Here is a 19,596-nt window from a genome sequence, read left to right on the forward strand (position 1 = left end):
TAAGGAAGGCTGACTAACTTGGTTCAGCAAACAGGCTGAACAAGGGACAGAGCCTTTGAACACGTGTATTATTCTACAGCCTGGTTTTGCTCACTGGAATATACCACCTTGCACTACCCTTCAAGCAAGTGCCCTAATATCAGCCTTTCAAATTTGAGCATATTTTCTTGACTTGGAACATCAGATTTTGAACATTTGTCAAAAAAGGGTATTATTATGCCTTAAAGGGAAAACTGAAGAAAAACTATATAGATTCACACTTGTCTTGAATCCTATACCTAAATATAGGAATATCATATTGCAAAGTTCAACTGGATAAATACATCTGAGAATTTCTTTTTTTTTTTTTAGGTAAAGAGATGAAAAATTAAAGGAAAATGACCAAGCCATTTTTGGTCTTAAAAATGTGTGTACTTTACTGCCCACTTTACTGAGAAGTAATGACCAGAAGTGGCTCTTCCTCCTTCTGTACATACCTACTGGCCCTCAACCATGCCTGCAAGAGTGCACTCACTCAATTCAGGTCCTATGAGTATGGTTTACTCCTGTCTTACCAAACCATAATCCAAGTTGTAAGAAAGAAAATACATTTTATAGGCAATGGATATGTTACGTTTAATAACTAGATACTAAATTTTTAAAAATGATTTTCTTTTTTTGTTTTACAGAGAGAGAGCATGTGTGTGCATGAGCTGGGGGAGCGGCAGAGAGAATCTCAAGCCGATCCATGCCCAGTGCAGAGCCTGACACGGGGTTTGATCTTGACTCTGAGATCATGACCTGAGCTGAAATCATGAGTTGGATGCTTAACTGACTCAGTCACCAGGTGCCCCTGGATATCAAATTTTAAAGGTGGGGAACCCAGTGCACACAGAAAATGTGAAAGATAGTACTTTGGGGAGAAAACCTCACAAAGCAAGAAACTAGGACATAATAAATTCTTTAATTCTTGCTTTTACAATGGAGCCAGATAGAGACCGTGCATATTTCTGGAAAACAGAGCTGTATCAGCTCCAGCTGTGATGTCCATTACCCGCTAAGTCTTCAGTGTTGAGCCCTAGTGCAAGAACCTTAATTTTAATGAGGACCCACATTTATGTTCTCGCTCATGTGCTGGAGGTTAGTGTCACTTCCATATTTAACTTCTGGCAAATATCCCCTCTCACCTGATCTGACGATTCACAGGATCTGAGCATGTCTTCCTGCAGTAAGTTGAGCTGTAGAGGTGAGCTGCTCCTCGAGTTAATGCAGTGGTGCTCTCCCTGTGGCGTCTCCCATCTTCCCTCCGCCTGCCTTTGGCTGAGGACTGAGGACAGCTGCTCCAGGTGTGGAGCCACCGCTGATACGAAGGGTGGTGTTCCAGAAGAGCCTGCTGCTCCCAGGAATGCATAAGGACAGAATGATGGTGACAACAGGGGACAGCCAGTGGGGTCAGGCAGGAAAATGGTCGTCACAGTATCTGAGGAAGGAGAAGGGAGAGCAGGAAAAGAGTGCAGGCCATTCAGTAAAGGTGGCTTAAGCAGATAATGGAGTGTGGTCAGTGATGCTCCAGGCTCTCTTTGGACAGAGGGCAGGGCTGGGATCCGGAGGGCCGGGACGAAGTAGGGAGCCAGGCTTGGAACCACCATGGCAGCTGGGAATGACAGGCCAGGGGACTGCAGACAGGAGGAGAGGGCAGGGCCCCAGGGCTGCCTAGACTCGCTCTCCCCTCCAAAGTGGGGACAGAAGGTGTCCTGAGTGCCTCTGCTGTCCGACAGCACCGGCAGCTTCTTCTGCTTGCTCTTCCCCTTCTTGCAGCCAGTGGATCGGGTCTGCTTGCCAGCACAATCTCCTGAAAGCATACAAAGGGAGGCATATTGTGGAAAACTAAAACCAAAAAAGACGACAGAATGCCACTTACAGGTAATTCTAAGTAGATTAGGAAGAAAGAAACACTTGTCAACAGTAACTATGTCCACTAACACTGCTACTGAAAACATGAACAAGATCCTGGATAAAAGCTGTTGCTATAAAATAAACTTATTCAGTATCTCTCAATCACTTTCTTATAAAATCAGCTTCTCAGATCCAGTATCTAAGAAAGATCCCACATAACAAATTGCTTTGAGTTTATGTCAGCATCTCTCAGTTTCTTAAAAGCAAATCCCCAACTCTTTACTCCATATCTCCCAGTATTTACTTACATTATTTATAAAAACTGATAAGTGAAATAGTTTCTAAAATGTAATCACCTTGAACATACAAATGTTTAGCTCTGCTTCTGCTTTTTTGCTGAAGACAGGATCTGTAGGGCGATAAGAAGATCTTTTCCTGGAATTTATCAACATAGTTCTGTTCCTCCTTCTGGGTGTGGGCTGACAGGACAGCCTTTGTGAGCCCTATGTGTTTAAATTCCTCTGACATCAGTGGAGCTGGGCTTGTGCTCAGGGTCCAGGGCTCACCCACTGGGGCAGCATCCTCTGTTGGAGCCACTTCTGCTGAGGTAGAAGGGGACAGACTTCATTGTAATTGCTACCAACGATTTGCATTTATTTCTTTTCACTAATTTAACTGATTTTCAATAAATTCTTACAACCATTATTACATCAACTGGAAAATAAAAAACTTCAAGCTAGCAAATAAATTGGTATTTTTTTCTTTCTTTATACTCTTTGTATACCCGTTATATACATTTTAGAGAGTTGTAATACTCAGTGTGCATATACATATTTATTAAAATCTTATTGCAAATATTTTATCCTAGATTCTTCAAAAATTTTATCTTTGAATTAATTTTACAAATTGGTAATAAAATTCATGTGGTTCAAAAATCAACAATGAAAAGGCAGGCAGTAAATTCTCCCCACTCCTACTATGTGCCTAGTTCTTTATTTTCTCCTATTTCCTTATCTACAGTCCCGTTTCTTTATGTACCTATAAATAGGCATGAATACAGATTTTTACCCCAGAGGCATGTAATAAGTACACTATCTACAGCATATTTTTTCATTTAATGATATCCTTTTTACCAGCACAGCAACCACTATCTTATACTTTTTACATATCACAGCCTTCCATTTTATGTGGATACCATAATTTATTAAGAGTCTACAGACAGACTTTGAGTTGCTTCTGAACATTACTTCTCCCCAGTACAAAAGATTTCATGGTGGACATGGTGGCAGGCTTCCCCCCCCAAAGACCCATTCCACCTCTCTGTGCAGTATCCAGGCAGCGTGGGTGTGCCTGGCCCCACTCCACTTCCAGAAGTAGGCTCTGATTCCTCTAAATCAACACAGCACAGCTGAGATGGAGTAATAGAAACTGGATTTACCTTCCTGCCTGAACCAACTAAGAAAATGGACCAAACATATGAACCAGTAAGTTCCAAGACACCGAACATCAGTGAACGAAGGAGAGTGACCCCTGGGGGAGGGAAGACAAATGAGGTGAGCCCTAGGGCTGTCCCAGCCTACTGCCTTGAGAGTTTCTGAGGTGCAGGGTGGGGAAACGAGGTGGAGCCTGTGAGCCCCCAGAGCTGAAGAGGCAGAGCTGAGAGGCTGGTTGGTGGCTAGAGTTTTCAGGGAAGAGTACCAGGGAGGACAGCTGCATAGAGTGGGCTCCACACAGCCAGAGAACGTTCTGGTGTACACACCAGTGCATCATGGGGGATGCTAAAGAGAACATCCTCCAAGCTGCTGGAGAGAAGCTGGGCTGCAAACAAATCAAGGATGGCAGTGGATTTCTCATCAGAAACAGTGCACTGAGAAGATGGCAGAGCAACATCTCTAAAGTACTGAAAGATGAGACTGCCACCCAGAATTCTATCCTCTGCCAAAATACCTTTACAACATGAAGGTTGTTGTAAAGGTATGTGTAGTCCAGGCACACAAAACCAGAAAGGCACCACCAGTTGACCTATACGACAAGAAAAAGTCAAGGAACTCATGCAGGGAGAAGGAGAATGATCCCGATGAGTCTACATGATGAAATGAAAGCACTGGAAGAGGTAACTACATAGGTAACTAGCTGAAAAGATAACCACTACCTACATGAGAAGAACAGTATAGGGTATGATTTACAATATATGTAGAAGGAAAACATAAGCCGACAGACAAAGGCCAGAAGGAGGAGGCAGAAATACCCTATTGTTGGTTTTTCACACAATATATGAAGTGGTATAATATTTCCAAAAGGTGGAATGTGGAAAATTAAACATGTATACCATGAGCCCCAAAGCACCCACGAAAATAAAGACCACTCTAAATACTAACATACCCAGGTTAAAAGTAAAAAGGTTGAAAAGATAAAACAAGCTAGTACCAATTAAAAAAATGCTGAAGTGAATATATTAATACAAAACAAAGTATATTTCAGAGCAGAGAATATATGAGGGAAAAAGATCATTTCCCAAGGCAAAAATGGCTGCTTCATCAAGAGGACATGACAATTCTAAACACTTATGCACAAAACAGGAGTACTTTCAAAATGCATGAAGAAAAAACCAGTAACACTGGCTTTAGAAATAGACAAATCCACAATTATGGTCAGAGATTTCAGTTCTCCTCCTGAAGCAGAACAAGTACTGAGAAAACTATTAAGGAGTGACAGGACCTGAACAAAACTATCAAACACCTTGACCTGGTTTACACCGAGAACATTCAAACCTACAGCAGCAGAGTAAACAGTCCTTCCTTCTAGTACACACAGAATAGTCATCCACAGAGACCATATCACAGACTGTAAAACTCTGGTTCTTGACAAATAGAGAATTTGAATTCTGTATTTTCTCTTACCATGATGGGATTAAATTAGAAATCAGTAACAGAAAGAGCTGTGGAAAAGCCCAAATATGTGGTACTGGACTAATGTGTGATGATGAACACAGAGACATGTGACCATGAATGATTTCAAAGGAGATAGCTAGGGGACAGAAGTCAGTATTGGAACACGATGTAAAGGGCACAGTCCATCAAAAAGCGTGGGATGCAGCTAAAGGTAAAAAGAAAATTTGTAGTAAAATCTATTAGGAAAGAAAAATGTCTGAAATCAACTACCTCAGCTTCCATGTTGAAAAACTCTTCAGAGAAGAGCAAGATAAAATCAAAGCAAGCCGAAGAGGAAATAACAAAGACCAGAGCAGAAGTCAGTGATGTAGAAAACAGGAACACAATGCACAAAGCCAGTGCAAGCATAAGCCGGTGCTTTGAAAAGACCAAGCAAACTGACCAAACTCCAGTCAGACTGATGAGGAGAAAGAGAGGAGACAGACAGAAGGTGCTAACCTCAGAATGCTGCCAACTCAGAAAGAAAAGGGAGTGTCATTAGAGATTGTACAAGGGTCAAGGGGAGAATAAAGGAGTGTCATGAACACTTTTATTCCAATAAACAAATAACAAAATAACATAAACATAAACAACATAAACAAAAAACACCAATTCTTTGAAAGACACAAAGTTCACTCAACAAGCAGAAAACCTGAACAGCCCTGTATCTATGAGAGAAACCGAATCTGTAGTTAAACACTTAGCCAGGAAAACTCTAACCCAAGATGGCTTCACTGGTTCCTAATTGAATGATTTTCAATTTGAGACATGTTACAACCCAACATAGTTTATATCTCAATGAACGTACCACACACGCTTGAGAAGAATGCATATTCTTCTCAACACGTATTATGATTGCTGTGTCTCCTTGATGAACTGTTTGCCACCCAAAGCATCTCTGAGAAGACCCTATCTTCAAGTCTGAATCACTACTGGCATGCCACCTTTCTTATGCTGATCGTTTGCATTGTGCCTCTTTCTCCATTTGTTCTCAATCCATTTGTGGATTTATATTTAAACTGTACTTCTCAAGCAATATATGGATGGGTCTTGATTTTTTAATCTGTTCTGACAATTCCTGCCTTTTAATGGAGTGAATATAATTGGGTTTAGAGTGATTATTATTAATCTGACATGTTGCCTCTGGTAGTGGCAGCTGTTGTTCTCTTCCTCCCTTTCTGCTCTTCTTTTGGATTATTGGTGTTTATTATGATTATTTTTTGTGTGTGTGAGAGAGTTTGTGTTGCTCAAGTGGTGGTGGTGGTGGTGGTGGTGGGGAAATAGATAGAGAGAGCACATACCATATCAGCACAGAGCTCGATCCTATGACCCTGAGATTATGACCTGAGCCCAAGCCAAAAGTTAGATGCTTAATCAAGATTCAGATGCTTAATCTACAGCCACCCAGATGCCCTAGGATTATTTGAGTGTTTCTTAAAATCACATTTTATCTCCTGGCTTTATTTCACACTCCATTTTGACCCTACTACAGATTTAAAAATGTGTTAATGGAAATGGCTTCTGAAGATTAGTTACTAATGTCTGATTCCCTACTCTGCCATTCATCTGCTATGTGACTTTGGGCACATAAGGATTAAGGAACTTAATCTGTTTGTACCTTAACTGCTCCATGACTGGCAGGGAAATGCATTTGTGATCATGGTCCTCAGATCCAACTCATTGGAGGAGTTATAGTGTAAGCTGCAGAAATATAGGCTTTCCAGAAAACAAAAGACACATAGATACTCTACAGATCCCTTGATTCTGTTTCCTGTCCTTGGAATAAAGACATGGCCCCACACAGGCTGAGACTGGTTTAAGATCAGGAGAAACAACTATTATAAATATTCCCTTAAATGAAAGCTCAGAGACTTCAGTATGAAATCCTTCAAAATGGTAATATATACCAGAGTACAAAAAGTTCAGTGGCATAATAAAAAAAATCTTTCCCCATTGGATGAGACCCACCTTGTGTGGGCTGTGTCACTGGCAGCTGTATGTCCATATTGGAATCAAAAGTGTTAAGAAAAGATACACTAAAAAATATGCATCTACTCCTTCCTGAGAAACTAGTTCAGCTATGATAAAACTCTATTTTCAGTTCATTAAAAACATAATCTTAAAAAAAAAAACATAATCTAATCTCCCAATGGCTGTGTCTCTGGTATCTTCCCATCAACGCCCAGCCTGCCTGTCAATAATATACTATATAATACTCTCCATCTCCCAGGGTCAGTGTGAGAATTAAATGAGTTAATTCCCATGAATGACTAAGGACAGAGGGTGGCACAGAGTAAGAGCTCAATACATGTTTACAAATATGCCACTGATGCCCAGCAAAGAGAAATAAGAGCCCCCAAACCAGATTTAATACCTTTGTCCCCAGTTCTTTTCCACCAAATTACAAATTACAAGGACAAAAATCAAAGGATAGGAATCAGTAAAAAGGAACAAAAGGAAGATATTAGAATAATTTACCAGATATATACTGTTAAAAGGAAGGGAGTTTTAAACACACTCTCTTCATTGTCATCAGGCCAATACAAAAATCTGGACATATATACGGTCAATCTAGTCACAGCCACAGTCAAAGCTTGACAAGGATACCTTCTTTCAAGGGCAGCAACAAAGTGTCTTAATACAGCCCCCAAAAAAGACTTCATTAGTGACAGTTAATGCTAACTATGCTATGTTATCAAGTACTATGTTACCAGGTATCATTCTAAGTGCTTCCTACACTTCAGCTGATGTATCAACAAATGACAATGACTTAGAAATACAGTCCAAACTATATAATCGATACAAACATGGTGGTTTTTCCAAAAATGTTTTCACTGAAATCAAAGAAAGGAAAATGTAATTATAATTTAGAAGTCATTGCTAAGTAACTGGTATGAAGGACTTCTGTTTCTCATAGTAGTGTGTCTCATGCCCAGCGTATGTTAGAGCAGAAGGTAAACGTGGCACCTGACTCTGGTGGTGGAGCAAGAACCATGGTGCTGCTGTAGCTGCACTGACTCATGCCAGAGCCCAGGCTCAGCGCCGCTGGGGCCAGGGTCCTTGGAGCGCCTTCTGTAGCATGTGTGGACTGCCAGGCAGTCGGTATCTCCAAGTTAGCTATGGCCGGAAGCTGAGACACAGCTGGGGGCACAAGAGACATTGACAATGAAAAGAAAAATCCCCAAAGAAATTTATGTTAAAGACCCAGTTTGCAGATGTTAGAAGCTGTTGAGCTAAAACCTACCGGCCACAAAGGAACGATATGAAACTAGGCTTTTTTATGATTAATGAAATAAGACAAAAATTTAAAAAGAAACAGAAAAGGATGGCTTTGCAATCATCCTCTATCTACTTAGGAGGGCATTCGTGTTACCTTGCAAGGCTTGGGCATGATGTGCCTTGTGGTTCTGTCCGTCTTCTTCTGAGGATGAAGAAGTTGTATTGGTACAGGATATGCACTTTCTTTTCAAAGCTGGAATGTTGTAGCTCTTCAGGTATCTGCAACAACATATTAGGTCATGTATGCCTGCCTGTCCCCTCACTCTGCACAACCCACATTTCTGCTTTTCTTGCAGCACTTCTGTGTGGGTACTTTGTACTCTCATCTTTAAGCATCCCAGCCTCAATCACTGGCCTGTCTCTTTTACTGAAACCTTGATCTCCAAATCTTGCCTCGTTTAATTTTTATGATCAAGATCTTATCTTCTCAACCAAACCATGGCTCCTTCTAAGAAGGGATCCATCTTCTAATTTTTTTGCCTCCTCTAAAATGTTCAATTTATTATAAACTATAATGTAAGTAGGCACTCCATAGTATCTACTGACTTGGAGTGAAAAATCCAGACAACCAATATTAAAAATGATGTAGGTTGTGTGCTTACAATGACGATGTATACTTTTGGAAAAACTGACATGTTCTCAGAACTTGTGTCTCACACCTGATAACACTGTCAATGCAGTTTATTTGCTGATAGGATGGGCTATGCTGGTCTTTTCTCCAACCTTCACAAGACTCCATGTGCACGCTGTTGTTTTTCAATGTCTGTAAGGGAGAAGAGGCCTTCTGCTCACCTGAAACAGAATGAACGGATGTGTAATTAAAAATATCACACATACCTAAGAACTTATCCAATAAAAAGAGATCAGGTCCCTTAGCGTGTATCCATTTGATAGAATATTAAATAGCTATTAAAGACAAGTTCATCCACCCCAAGATTGCTAGAACTCATACAGCAATTTGGCAGTGTGGCAGGATACAAAATCAATGACCAGAAGTCAGTGGCATTTCTATACACTAATAATGAGACTGAAGAAAGAGAAATTAAGGAGTCAATCCCATTTACAATTGCACCCCAAAGCATAAGATACCTAGGAATAAACCTAACCAAAGAGGTAAAGGATCTATACCCTAAAAACTATAGAACACTTCTGAAAGAAATTGAGGAAGACACAAAGAGATGGAAAAATATTCCATGCTCACGGATTGGCAGAATTAATATTGTGAAAATGTCAATGTTACCCAGGGCGATTTACATGTTTAATGCAATCCCTATCAAAATACCGTGGACTTTCTTCAGAGTTAGAACAAATTATTTTAATATTTGTGTGGAATCAGAAAAAACCCCGAATAGCCAGGGGAATTTTAAAAAAGAAAACCATAGCTGGGGGCATCACAATGCCAGATTTCAGGTTGTACTACAAAGCTGTGGTCATCAACACAGTGTGGTACTGGCACAAAAACAGACACGTAGATCAATGGAACAGAATAGAGAATCCAGAAGTGGACCCTCAACTTTATGGTCAACTAATATTCGATAAAGGAGGAAAGACTATCCACTGGAAGAAAGACAGTCTCTTCAATAAGTGGTGCTGGGAAAACTGGACATCCACATGCAGAAGAATGAAACTAGACCACTCTCTTTCACCATACACAAAGATAAACTCAAAATGGATGAAAGATCTAAATGTGAGACAAGATTCCATCAAAATCCTAGGGGAGAGCACAGGCAACACCCTTTTTTAACTCAGCCACAGTAACTTCTTGCAAGATACATCCACGAAGACAAAAGAAACAAAAGCAAAAATGAACTATTGGGACTTCATCAAGATAAGAAGCTTTTGCACAGCAAAGGATACAGTCAACAAAACTAAAGGACAACCTACAGAATGGGAGAAGATATTTGCAAATGACGTATCAGATAAAGGGCTAGTTTCCAAGATCTATAAAGAACTTCTTAAACTCAACAGCAAAGAAACAAACAATCCAATCATGAAATGGGCAAAAGACATGAACAGAAATCTCACCGAGGAAGACATAGACATGGCCAACACGCACGTGAGAAAATGCTCTGCATCCTTTGCCATCAGGGAAATACAAATCAAAACCACAATGAGATACCACCTCACACCAGTGAGAATGGGGAAAATTAACAAGGCAGGAAACCACAAATGTTGGAGAGGATGCGGAGAAAAGGGAACCCTCTTACACTGTTGGTGGGAATGTGAAATGGTGCAGCCACTCTGGAAAACTGTGTGGAGGTTCCTCAAAGAGTTAAAAATAGACCTGCCCTATGACCCAGCAATTGCACTGCTGGGGACTTACCCCAAAGACACAGATGCAATGAAACGCGGGGACACCTGCACCCCAATGTTTATAGCAGCAATGTCCACAATAGCCAAACTGTGGAAGGAGCCTCAGTGTCCATCGAAAGATGAATGGATAAAGAAGATGTGGTTTATGTATACAATGGAATATTACTCAGCCATTAGAAACGACAAATACCCACCATTTGCTTCAACGTGGATGGAACTGGAGGGTATTATGCTGAGTGAAGTAAGTCAATCGGAGAAGGACAAACATTATATGTTCTCATTCATTTGGGGAATATAAATAATAGTGAAAGGGAATAGAAGGGAAGGGAGAAGAAATGGGTAGGAAATATCAGAAAGGGAGACAGAACATGAAGACTCCTAACTCTGGGAAACCAACTAGGGATGGTGGAAGGGGAGGAGGGCGGGGGGTGGGGGTGAATGGGTGATGGGCACTGAGGGGGGCACTTGATGGGATGAGCACTGGGTGTTATTCTGTATGTTGGCAAATTGAACACCAATAAAAAATAAATTATTAAAAAAAATAAAAAATAAAGACGAGTTCAGATATAAAAAAAAAAATGCACCAATACTGAAAAACATCGACATGGAATGACTACATGAATGATTACATTTGGTTTTTTGTTTCTTACAAAAAAGGAATGAAAAATGTTTCAGGTAAAGACTAATAATAAAACTATCAGGTGAAAGGCTGATGGGGACTTTACGATAGTGAGCTGACACTACCTGGCAACTGACCAATCTTGGCATCCCTGGGAGTGGGGTGAGCAGATACAGTGTGAAGTGCGAGGCATTGCACTGCAGACCTGTGCCCAACAAAACTTTCTGCAGTGAGAGAACTGCTCTTAGTCTGTGCTGTCCAGCACGATAGCCATCAACACCACAGGGAGTGATTAAGCATGTGCAGTGTGGCTACAGCAACTGAGGAGCTAAATTTTAAATTTTATCATTTGTGACTTATTTGAATCTAGATTGTGGCCAGTGGTTGCCACACTGGATGGCAGAGGTACAGGCTTCAGGTTGGGGCACTGATGAATTAAACCTTGTGTGGAGAACGATGAGCCAAGAATGGAGTCTGAGAAAGTGCATGGAGCCTGCCAATGTGGCGTTTTGGAAACCAAGACCTAAAAGTGGCTCAAGGAACGAGGAACCAGTTATTTCAAACCCTGCTGGGAGGCATCTTAGCTTCCTGGATGACGATGCTCCATTTCCAGAGGGGATTATAGAAAAAGACCTGCTTTGCTTAACTTTCACTCAGTAACTTTTACACTTAAAAACTTTTAAGATTTCATTTTTCCAAGTAATCTCTACCTTGAATTTATGACCCTGAGAGCTGGAGTTGGAAGCTCTACTGAGCCAGCCAGGAGCTCTTATACTTTTATTTCTAAATAATTTGAATCTTGAAGGGGGCTACAGAAACAGTGGAGTTTCTGTATACGCTCCTCGCTGCTTCCACTAACGTAACATCCTACAGAACTGTAACAGAGTGAACAACACTAAGAAATGCACAGTGGTGCATGGCCTATGTGGATCTTATCCGTGAGATTAGATCTCCGTGAAACGTCATTTTCTGCCCCAGGATCCAACCAGGGATCTCATGGTTGATTTCAGCTGTCAGTGTCTCTGTCTTTCCTGGTCTTTCCCAATCTCAACTCTTGTGAAGAGCACAGGACAGGAATTCTATGGGAATGCTGAACTTGAGTTTCCCTGATGTTCCATCATGATGAGGTTGAGGGTGTGCATCTTGTGGGAGATTCTTGCAGAGGTGCTGTGCTTTTCTCAAGGCCTCACACCAGGGGTACGTGATCTTGATGTGTTTACTATTGGTGTGTCAGCCTTGATCATTGGTTAAGTTCCTGTCTGCCCGATTTTTTCCGTGTAAAGTGATGATTTTATTTGTAAAACATAATATAAACGATAAAGGTTTCAAAGGAATACTTTGAGACCACTCAAATATCTGTTTCTCTTACATTTTCTTTTCATTGTCTTACCAATGTCAGACAAGTTTTTAATTTTGATAGTCTATCTCATAAATTTTTTTATCCATCATGCTTTTGATGTCATATCTAAAACTTTTTTGCCAAACCCAAGATCACAAAGGTTTTCTCCTAAATTTTCTACTAGTTTGTTTTAAGGTTTTTTTTTTTAAAGATTGTATTTATTTAATCATGAGAAACACAGAGAGAGGGGCAGAGACACAGGCAGAGGGAGCAGCAGGCTTCCCATCAAGCCCAATGTGGGACTTGATCCCAGAACTCCAGGATCATGCCCTGAGCCAAAGGCAGATGCTCAACTGCTGAGCCACCCAGGTGTCCCACAGTTTTAAGTTTTATATTTAGATCTATAACCAATTTTAAGCTAGCTTTTATATGACATGTGAGCTATATGTTGAGGTACATTTTTTAACATATGTGGATGTCTCATTGTACAGCACCATTTTTTTTTTGGAAAGGCTATGCTTTGTCATTGACTTGACCTTGCACCTCTGTCAAAAGCTGACTCTATTTGTGTGGGCCTGTTTTGGGACTCTCTAATCTGTCCATTGATCTATTTTTTCACAGATTATTTTTTCAAAATTGTTTTGGCTGTTTTCATTTTTTTTTCCATTGAAGTTAGGGGATCTGCTTGATGATATCTATACAGAAAAACAATCCTGCTAAGAGTTTAATTGGAATGACACTGAATGTACAGATCAACCTGGGGAGAACTGACAACAATATTGAGTATTCTAGACCATGAACTTGATGTCTTTTCATTTACTTAGTATTTTTTATTTTACAGTTTTTCTTTGTTTTGAAGTTTTCTTAGTATCAATTATTTCACATATTGTTGGATTTTATATCTAAGTAGTTTGGTTTTGGGTTGTTTTAAAAATTTTTTCCAATTGTTCCTTGTTAGTACACAGAACTTGTAAGTGATCTTACACACTGGCCATGGATCTTCTAACCTTGCTAAAATCAGTAGGAGCTTTTTGGGGTAGATTCTTTAGAATTTTTCTATGTAGACAAACTCTATCATCTATGAATAGAAAGTTTTATTTCTTCCTTTTCAATCATTATGTCTTTTATTTCTCTTGCCTCCTGCATTGAACAGGACTTCCAGTCTGATGTTAGGACAAGGTATCTTTAACTTGTTCTCCAGGTTAGGGTAATAGCATTTTCTCACCATCAAGCACGTTAGCTATAGGTTTCTGTGCGTGCCTTTTTTGATAGATTAATGAAATCCCATTTCTACTGCTAATTTTTGAGCATTTATCATATGCTTTTTCTCTATTAAAATAACCTGCTGGGTTTTTAAAATTCTGTTAATATGGTAAATAAAAATGGCTGACTTTCACATATTGAACCAGTTGTACATTCCTAGGATAAATCATACTTGGTTGTGATATATTTGTCCTTTTTGTACTTGCTGGATTTAATGATTTGCAAATACACTGACAAGGGATCCCGGTCTGTAGTTTTCCTGAACTGTCTTTATCTTGTTTCAGTATTAGGGTAATAATGAGGTCATAAAAGGAGCCTGGAGTTTCCTTTCCAAACTTCCTCCTTCTATTTTCTCCTGTCCTCTATTTTCTGAAAAAGATTACATAGAAACTGGAATTATATCTTCCTTGAATGTTTCTCAGTGAAATCATCTGGGCCCAGACTTTTCTTTTTGGAAGATGTTAAACTTCAAATTCAGTATCTGTAATAATTATGTCTATTCTAGCTGTTTCTTTTTCATGGAGTTCCAATAGGTTCTTTCAAGTTATTAATAGACCAAAGTTTTGGGAGTAGAGTTGTTTGCAGTCCCTTTAACATCTGTGGGGTCTTTCATTTCCAACGGTGGGTATTTCTGTCTTCTTTTCCTGTTCAGTATGGCCAAAGGTTTGTTACTTTATTTTCATCAGCTTTTGAGTCCATTAATTTTCTCTTATTGACTTCTCAATTCCATTGATATATGGTTTTTACAATTTCTTTCCTTCTGCTTACCTTGGATTTAATTTGCTCTTCTTGCTTTTGTTTCTTAAGGAGGAAGCTTAGATTATTGATTTAAGAACTTTATTGTTCCCTTGTATCATTTAATGCTATAAATTTACCTTTAAGCACTGCTTTACCTGTATTCCACAAATTTTTTGTTTTTCAATTCATTCAATTCAAAATGTTTTTAATTCCCTTAAGGTATGACCTATGGGTCATTCAGAGGTGTGTTCTTTAATTTCCAAACATTTGGGAATTCTCCAGATAAACCTATTAATAATTTCTAGTTTAATCCATTAGGTCAGAGAATATATTTGGTATGATTTATATTTTAAAAAAAATTGTTAAAAGGCTTGTATTATGGCCCAGAATAAGGTCTATCTTGATGAATGGTCCATGTGCCATTGAGAAAATTAAGCATCATGTTGCTATTGCTTGGAGTGTTCCATAAATGTCCATTACGCCAATCTTGTTGACAGTGCTTTTTAAGTCTTCTACATCTTTAATGATTTTCTGTACACTTGTTTTATCAATTACAGAGAGAGGTGTATTACAGTCTCTACCACTGCAGATTTATTTCTCAAAGTTTTTATCAGTGTTTAAAGTATTTTGAAGCTCTGATGTTAGGTGTATAACCTTTTAGGACATGCTCTCAGAGAATCAACCCCTCTGTTGTCATGCAGTATCCCTCTGAAACCCTGATAATGTTCCTCGTCCTAAAGTCTACACTACCTGGTATTAATACAGCTCTCCAGCCTTCTCTGGACTCCCGTTAGCATGTGTATCTTTTCTAATATTTTGCTCTTCACCTATGTTTTTATTTGCAAAATGGATTCTTGTAGATACTATATAGCTACCTCTTTTTTTCATTCAACTGATGATTTCAGTCTTCCAGCTAGTACACTAAGAACATTCACATTTAATATGATTATTGAAACAGCTCGATTAAAGTATGCCACTTCGCTGTTTTCCGTTTGTTCCATCTGGATTTTTGTTTCCTTTCTGCCTCATTTTGCATTAAATGTTTTAAATTCCACTTTATCTCCTCTACTGATATTATTTGTATTTTAGAAACTAGTTCTAATCATTGTTATAAAGTTCACAACATACACCTTTAAGGAATCAGTTTTTACCTCCAAATAACGTATTGCTTCTGGCGTAGGACTCCACAGTATGTTCCCAGTGCCTCTCCTGATCCTTTGCAATTTTTTACATAGGCTACAAATGTAGAAGAATATTTCTGCTTTAATAAGCTACCTTCTAGGGCAATTTAAAATAAGCAAAATATAAAATTTCTTCATTCATTGTTTCTAGTGCTTTTCATTTCTTTGTGTAAATCCAAGTTTTACGTCTGGTACCATATTACTTCCACCTTTAGAAATTCCCTTAGTGTTTCTCATTCAACAGATCGCTGGCAATACATCCCCCATTCCCAGTTTTTGTTTGAGAAATTTTTATATCTCCTTCATTTCTGAAAGATACTTTGATAGAGAATTCTTCCTTAACAGTTTTTAGTCTTAACATTTAGTCTTCTACTGTACATGGTGTCTAAAGGAATGTCTACTGTAATTCTTTGTTCCTCTGTATGTAGTCTTTGTTGCTCTGGCTGTCTTCAAGATATCCTTTTGCTTTTGTTTTCAGCAGTTCGCATAGGATATTTCCAAGTACGTGGTGGATTCTTTTTTCACGTATGTGGCGTTTTTATTTTGTGATTGGTTTGTTGTTTTGTATCCACACTAGTTGATGTTTCTCATATCTGTGGGAAATTCTTGATTATTTTTTCAATTACTTCTTTTTTTTAAAAAAGGATTTTACTTATTCATTCATGAGAGACACACAGAGAAAGGCAGAGACACAGGCAGAGGAAGAAGCAGGCTCCTCACAGGTAGCCTGATGCAGGACTCGATCCTAGGACCCTGAGATTACAACCTAAGCTAAAGGCAGATGCTCAACCCTTGAGCCACCCAGGCTCAGTCCCTTCTTCAACTATTTCTTCTGGGATTCCAATCACTCTTATGATAGATCATTTGACAGTGTCTCAACATTCTTAAAAGCTCTATTCTATATGTTTCTTTCTCTCTGTGTTTCAGTTTGTGTAATTTCTACGTATCTATATTCAAGTTTATGGATTTTTTTTCTTGGTTGTGTCAAGTGCCCATCAAAGGCATATGTGCACCTCTAACATCTCCATTTGATCGTTTTTTAAAAAATAAGTTCCATCTCTACATTGTGACTACTCATGTGGTTCTGGATATTGCTTACTGTCCATTAGAGCCTTTAACATGTTATATATAGATATTTTAAATTTTCTGCCAGGTAGTTCCAACATCTCTGTCGTATCTGACTCTTGTGCTTTTTTTTTCTTTCTTTTTTTTTAATTCACAAGAGACACAGAGAGAGGCAGAGACATAGGTAGAGGGACAAGCAGGCTCCCTAGACTCAACCCCCGGACCCCCCCCCCCCCCCGGGATAACTAACGCCTTGAGCCATACGCAGATGCTCAACTGCGGAGCCACCAGGCGTCCCCTGACTCTTGTTCAGATGACTGCTTTGTCTTTTGGGAGGGTTTTTCCCCCCCCTTTTGTATGTTTCTTAATTTGCTGGAAACAGAACACCTTGTGTAAGACAGTGGAGACTGGGCATGTTTTTCCTTCTGCTGGGGCTGTGTTCGAGTTAACATAACTAATTTATTGGCCAGGTCTCAGGTTAGTTGTTGCTATGGTTTCATTCAATGTATCACAGCTTTCAAATTCCTCTAGTGACACTTTGTGCTTTCATGGTGGCTGGTGTGCTAGAGAGCTTTCCTTTTTTTTTTTTTTTTTTCAATATTTGCTCCACTTGTAGCCTCTAGTCTTCCCTCTGCACTGTGCCTCAGAGGCCTGCCTCTTACAAGTACTGATTCCATCAGTCAGGCACCAGTATCCAGGGCTTGATCTCACGTCTCCCTGCAAGCATGTATCCCCCTTGTATTTTAAACCTGCTGGCTGCCCTATAACTGCAGTGCTCTGATAGGTCCAAGAAAGCTCATGAATTCACTGCCACGTGGCTTTCTTCCTTGTCAGTTTGGAATGATGCTCCTTCTACTTCTCCCTGAACACAAACCAAAGCACACTCACCCTAAATAAGTTCAGTTCATGGATCAATGTTTCTCCCTCAGGCGCTGCCACAGGAGTGGAACAGTCGATTTTCTCTAAGTTCCCAACTGCTTCTGGCAGCTGGCACCGGTATTTGTAGCTGATGAAGAGGCTTTGTATCTTTGTTACTCCTTGCCTTTCCATATTCATTTCTAAAATTTTCCTTCTTACTCTATTTCAAGGCCTAACCTGCCCTTGTAAGAAAGGTAAAAATATAAACTTAAAACCTTATGCTCCTGTTGGCTCTGGTACCCTGTATATAAACCATGTATATAGTGATTTTTTAGTATTTTGCTTTTGATTGGTGCTATTTCTAATATTTACACTATAACATTTCTATCTTTAAGTTGCATACTAGTTTCCTTTGATTAGAAAGTAATAAAGATTTTTTACTAGCTCTTTAAACTTGTAGGTCTTAAGATGTTAATAAAATCTGGATGCCCAAGTTACATTATGTCCCCGCAAGCAATATCAAAATGGCAGATTTTCCCTTTCCCAAAAGTCACATCCTATGTGTTTGAGAGTCAAATAGAGCACATATCTTAGTAGGATAATGTTAATTTCCAGACTACCATCATAAATACATAGAATTAGTTATAGGTTGAATTTTATAAAATGGTGAATGATAGAATATTGATGTTTGCTTTAAAATACAGCCTCTGAACCATGGTACTGATGGCAGTCCAGACCAATGGCAGATGATAAAAAATGGAACAAAGCAGAACGTGAGAAAGAATTTGTACTCTGGCAAGAAATACAGAGATCAGGATATAAAATCATGGCCCTAACATGAGGTCCTAGGCCCAAGCAGCAGTGAGCAGCACAAAGTGGACCAGACAATTAAAAAAAAAATTAGAAATTTTATGCTTCATATCTTCCTAAAGAAGTTCCAATGCTAGGATACGGGATAAAAATATACAACAAGGAAGATACTCAAATTATTTTGCAATGAAGGAATCTGATGGCTTCAAGGGACAAAAAAAGGTGTTGTTTCTATCTTGTGCCCTTCTACCACAAAAGAAACACATAGAATGTTAAATCTCCTACTAAGGAGACAAGAAAAACTCAAGGAAGGACAGGATGTGCTCTATCAGGAGGGGAGCCTAGCCTGTGATATCACCTGTAGGAGTAGTACGTAGATATTTTTGTTTTATAAATCACGGCAAGCCCTGAAAAGTGTAGCTATTTTTTTTTAATTTATTGACCTTAGAGAAGAAATTTCACCCCTACTGTGTAAAACACCCACATCTGACAATGACAGAAACCATTAATAACATCCAGGGTACCAAACCTGTAAAGACTTCCAAAGTCATATTAACATTCAGAAAAACAAACGAAGGAAAGGTAGCTAAACCAAAAAGTTAGTATAATTTCATCTCTACATTATAGACCTTTCCTCTGCTATTTAAGGCCAGTAGATTGACTTTTCTAAATAATGTCAATTGTCCTAAGTGATCCAATTCCTATGGAATGCTCTCCCTTACCTCCTATTTGAGAAAAGTAAACACGTATCAAAAAGAAAGTCCCCAGTTTTTCATTCAATTTAGGATATACATATCTTTCATTTGTTTTAAGTGACAGGAAGGATTATGACATTCATTCTAAAAACAACTCTTTTGATTGACAAATGCCTCGTATGGGAGAATCTATACATCTGTTGGTATTATCGAAAACATTAATTCCTCGACGGAAATGTACAGAAATTACACCCTAATAGCATTTGGCTTCCAGCGCAGTATTTGCTGCTACCATTAGCATTATTACTGTCATCATCTGAGCTGGTAAATGTGAAAGGTGGCAGCAACGGGGAAGAGGCAGAACCAGGGGAGGAGGTTGGGGGCTGCCCTGCTGACTTACCACCAGGCCGCGCTGGGTGTGTCCCCATCGCGTGTTTATCTGGTGACCTGGCCGCTGCTGACTCGATGTGGAGCTGCCCACCCAGTTTCTTCATCTTGTTTACGCTGGCACAGACCCGCTGCAAGGCCGTCTTAGGGAAAAAAGCGATAGGATACGTTTCAAAACTGTAAGATTAATTAAAAGATAGGTAAACAATAGACGAAATCAACATATTGAAGATAAAACACATTT

At 39.3% G+C, this 19,596-nt stretch overlaps 1 protein-coding gene across 12 annotated transcripts in view; it reads right to left on the reverse strand.

Annotated features, from left to right (window-relative positions):
- PER3 (period circadian regulator 3) overlaps positions 1-19,596 on the reverse strand; it is a 55,283-nt gene that overhangs the window by 16,086 nt on the left and 19,601 nt on the right. For 10 of the 12 annotated variants that reach the window (XM_077891360.1, XM_077891365.1, XM_077891361.1 and 7 more), the window contains 6 exons: positions 19,366-19,495; positions 8,744-8,876; positions 8,179-8,303; positions 7,773-7,946; positions 2,232-2,474; positions 1,167-1,831 (listed from right to left, as the gene is read on the reverse strand). In XM_077891360.1, the coding sequence (XP_077747486.1) occupies positions 1,167-1,831; positions 2,232-2,474; positions 7,773-7,946; positions 8,179-8,303; positions 8,744-8,876; positions 19,366-19,495 (1,470 nt within the window). Of the gene's footprint in view, positions 1-1,166; positions 1,832-2,231; positions 2,478-7,772; positions 7,947-8,178; positions 8,304-8,743; positions 8,877-19,365; positions 19,496-19,596 lie in introns of all 12 variants that reach the window. The other 2 variants (XM_077891363.1, XM_077891364.1) reach the window with 2 other exon arrangements.

This window comes from Canis aureus, chromosome 3, assembly GCF_053574225.1.
Source record: "Canis aureus isolate CA01 chromosome 3, VMU_Caureus_v.1.0, whole genome shotgun sequence".
Taxonomy (NCBI): domain Eukaryota; kingdom Metazoa; phylum Chordata; class Mammalia; order Carnivora; family Canidae; genus Canis; species Canis aureus.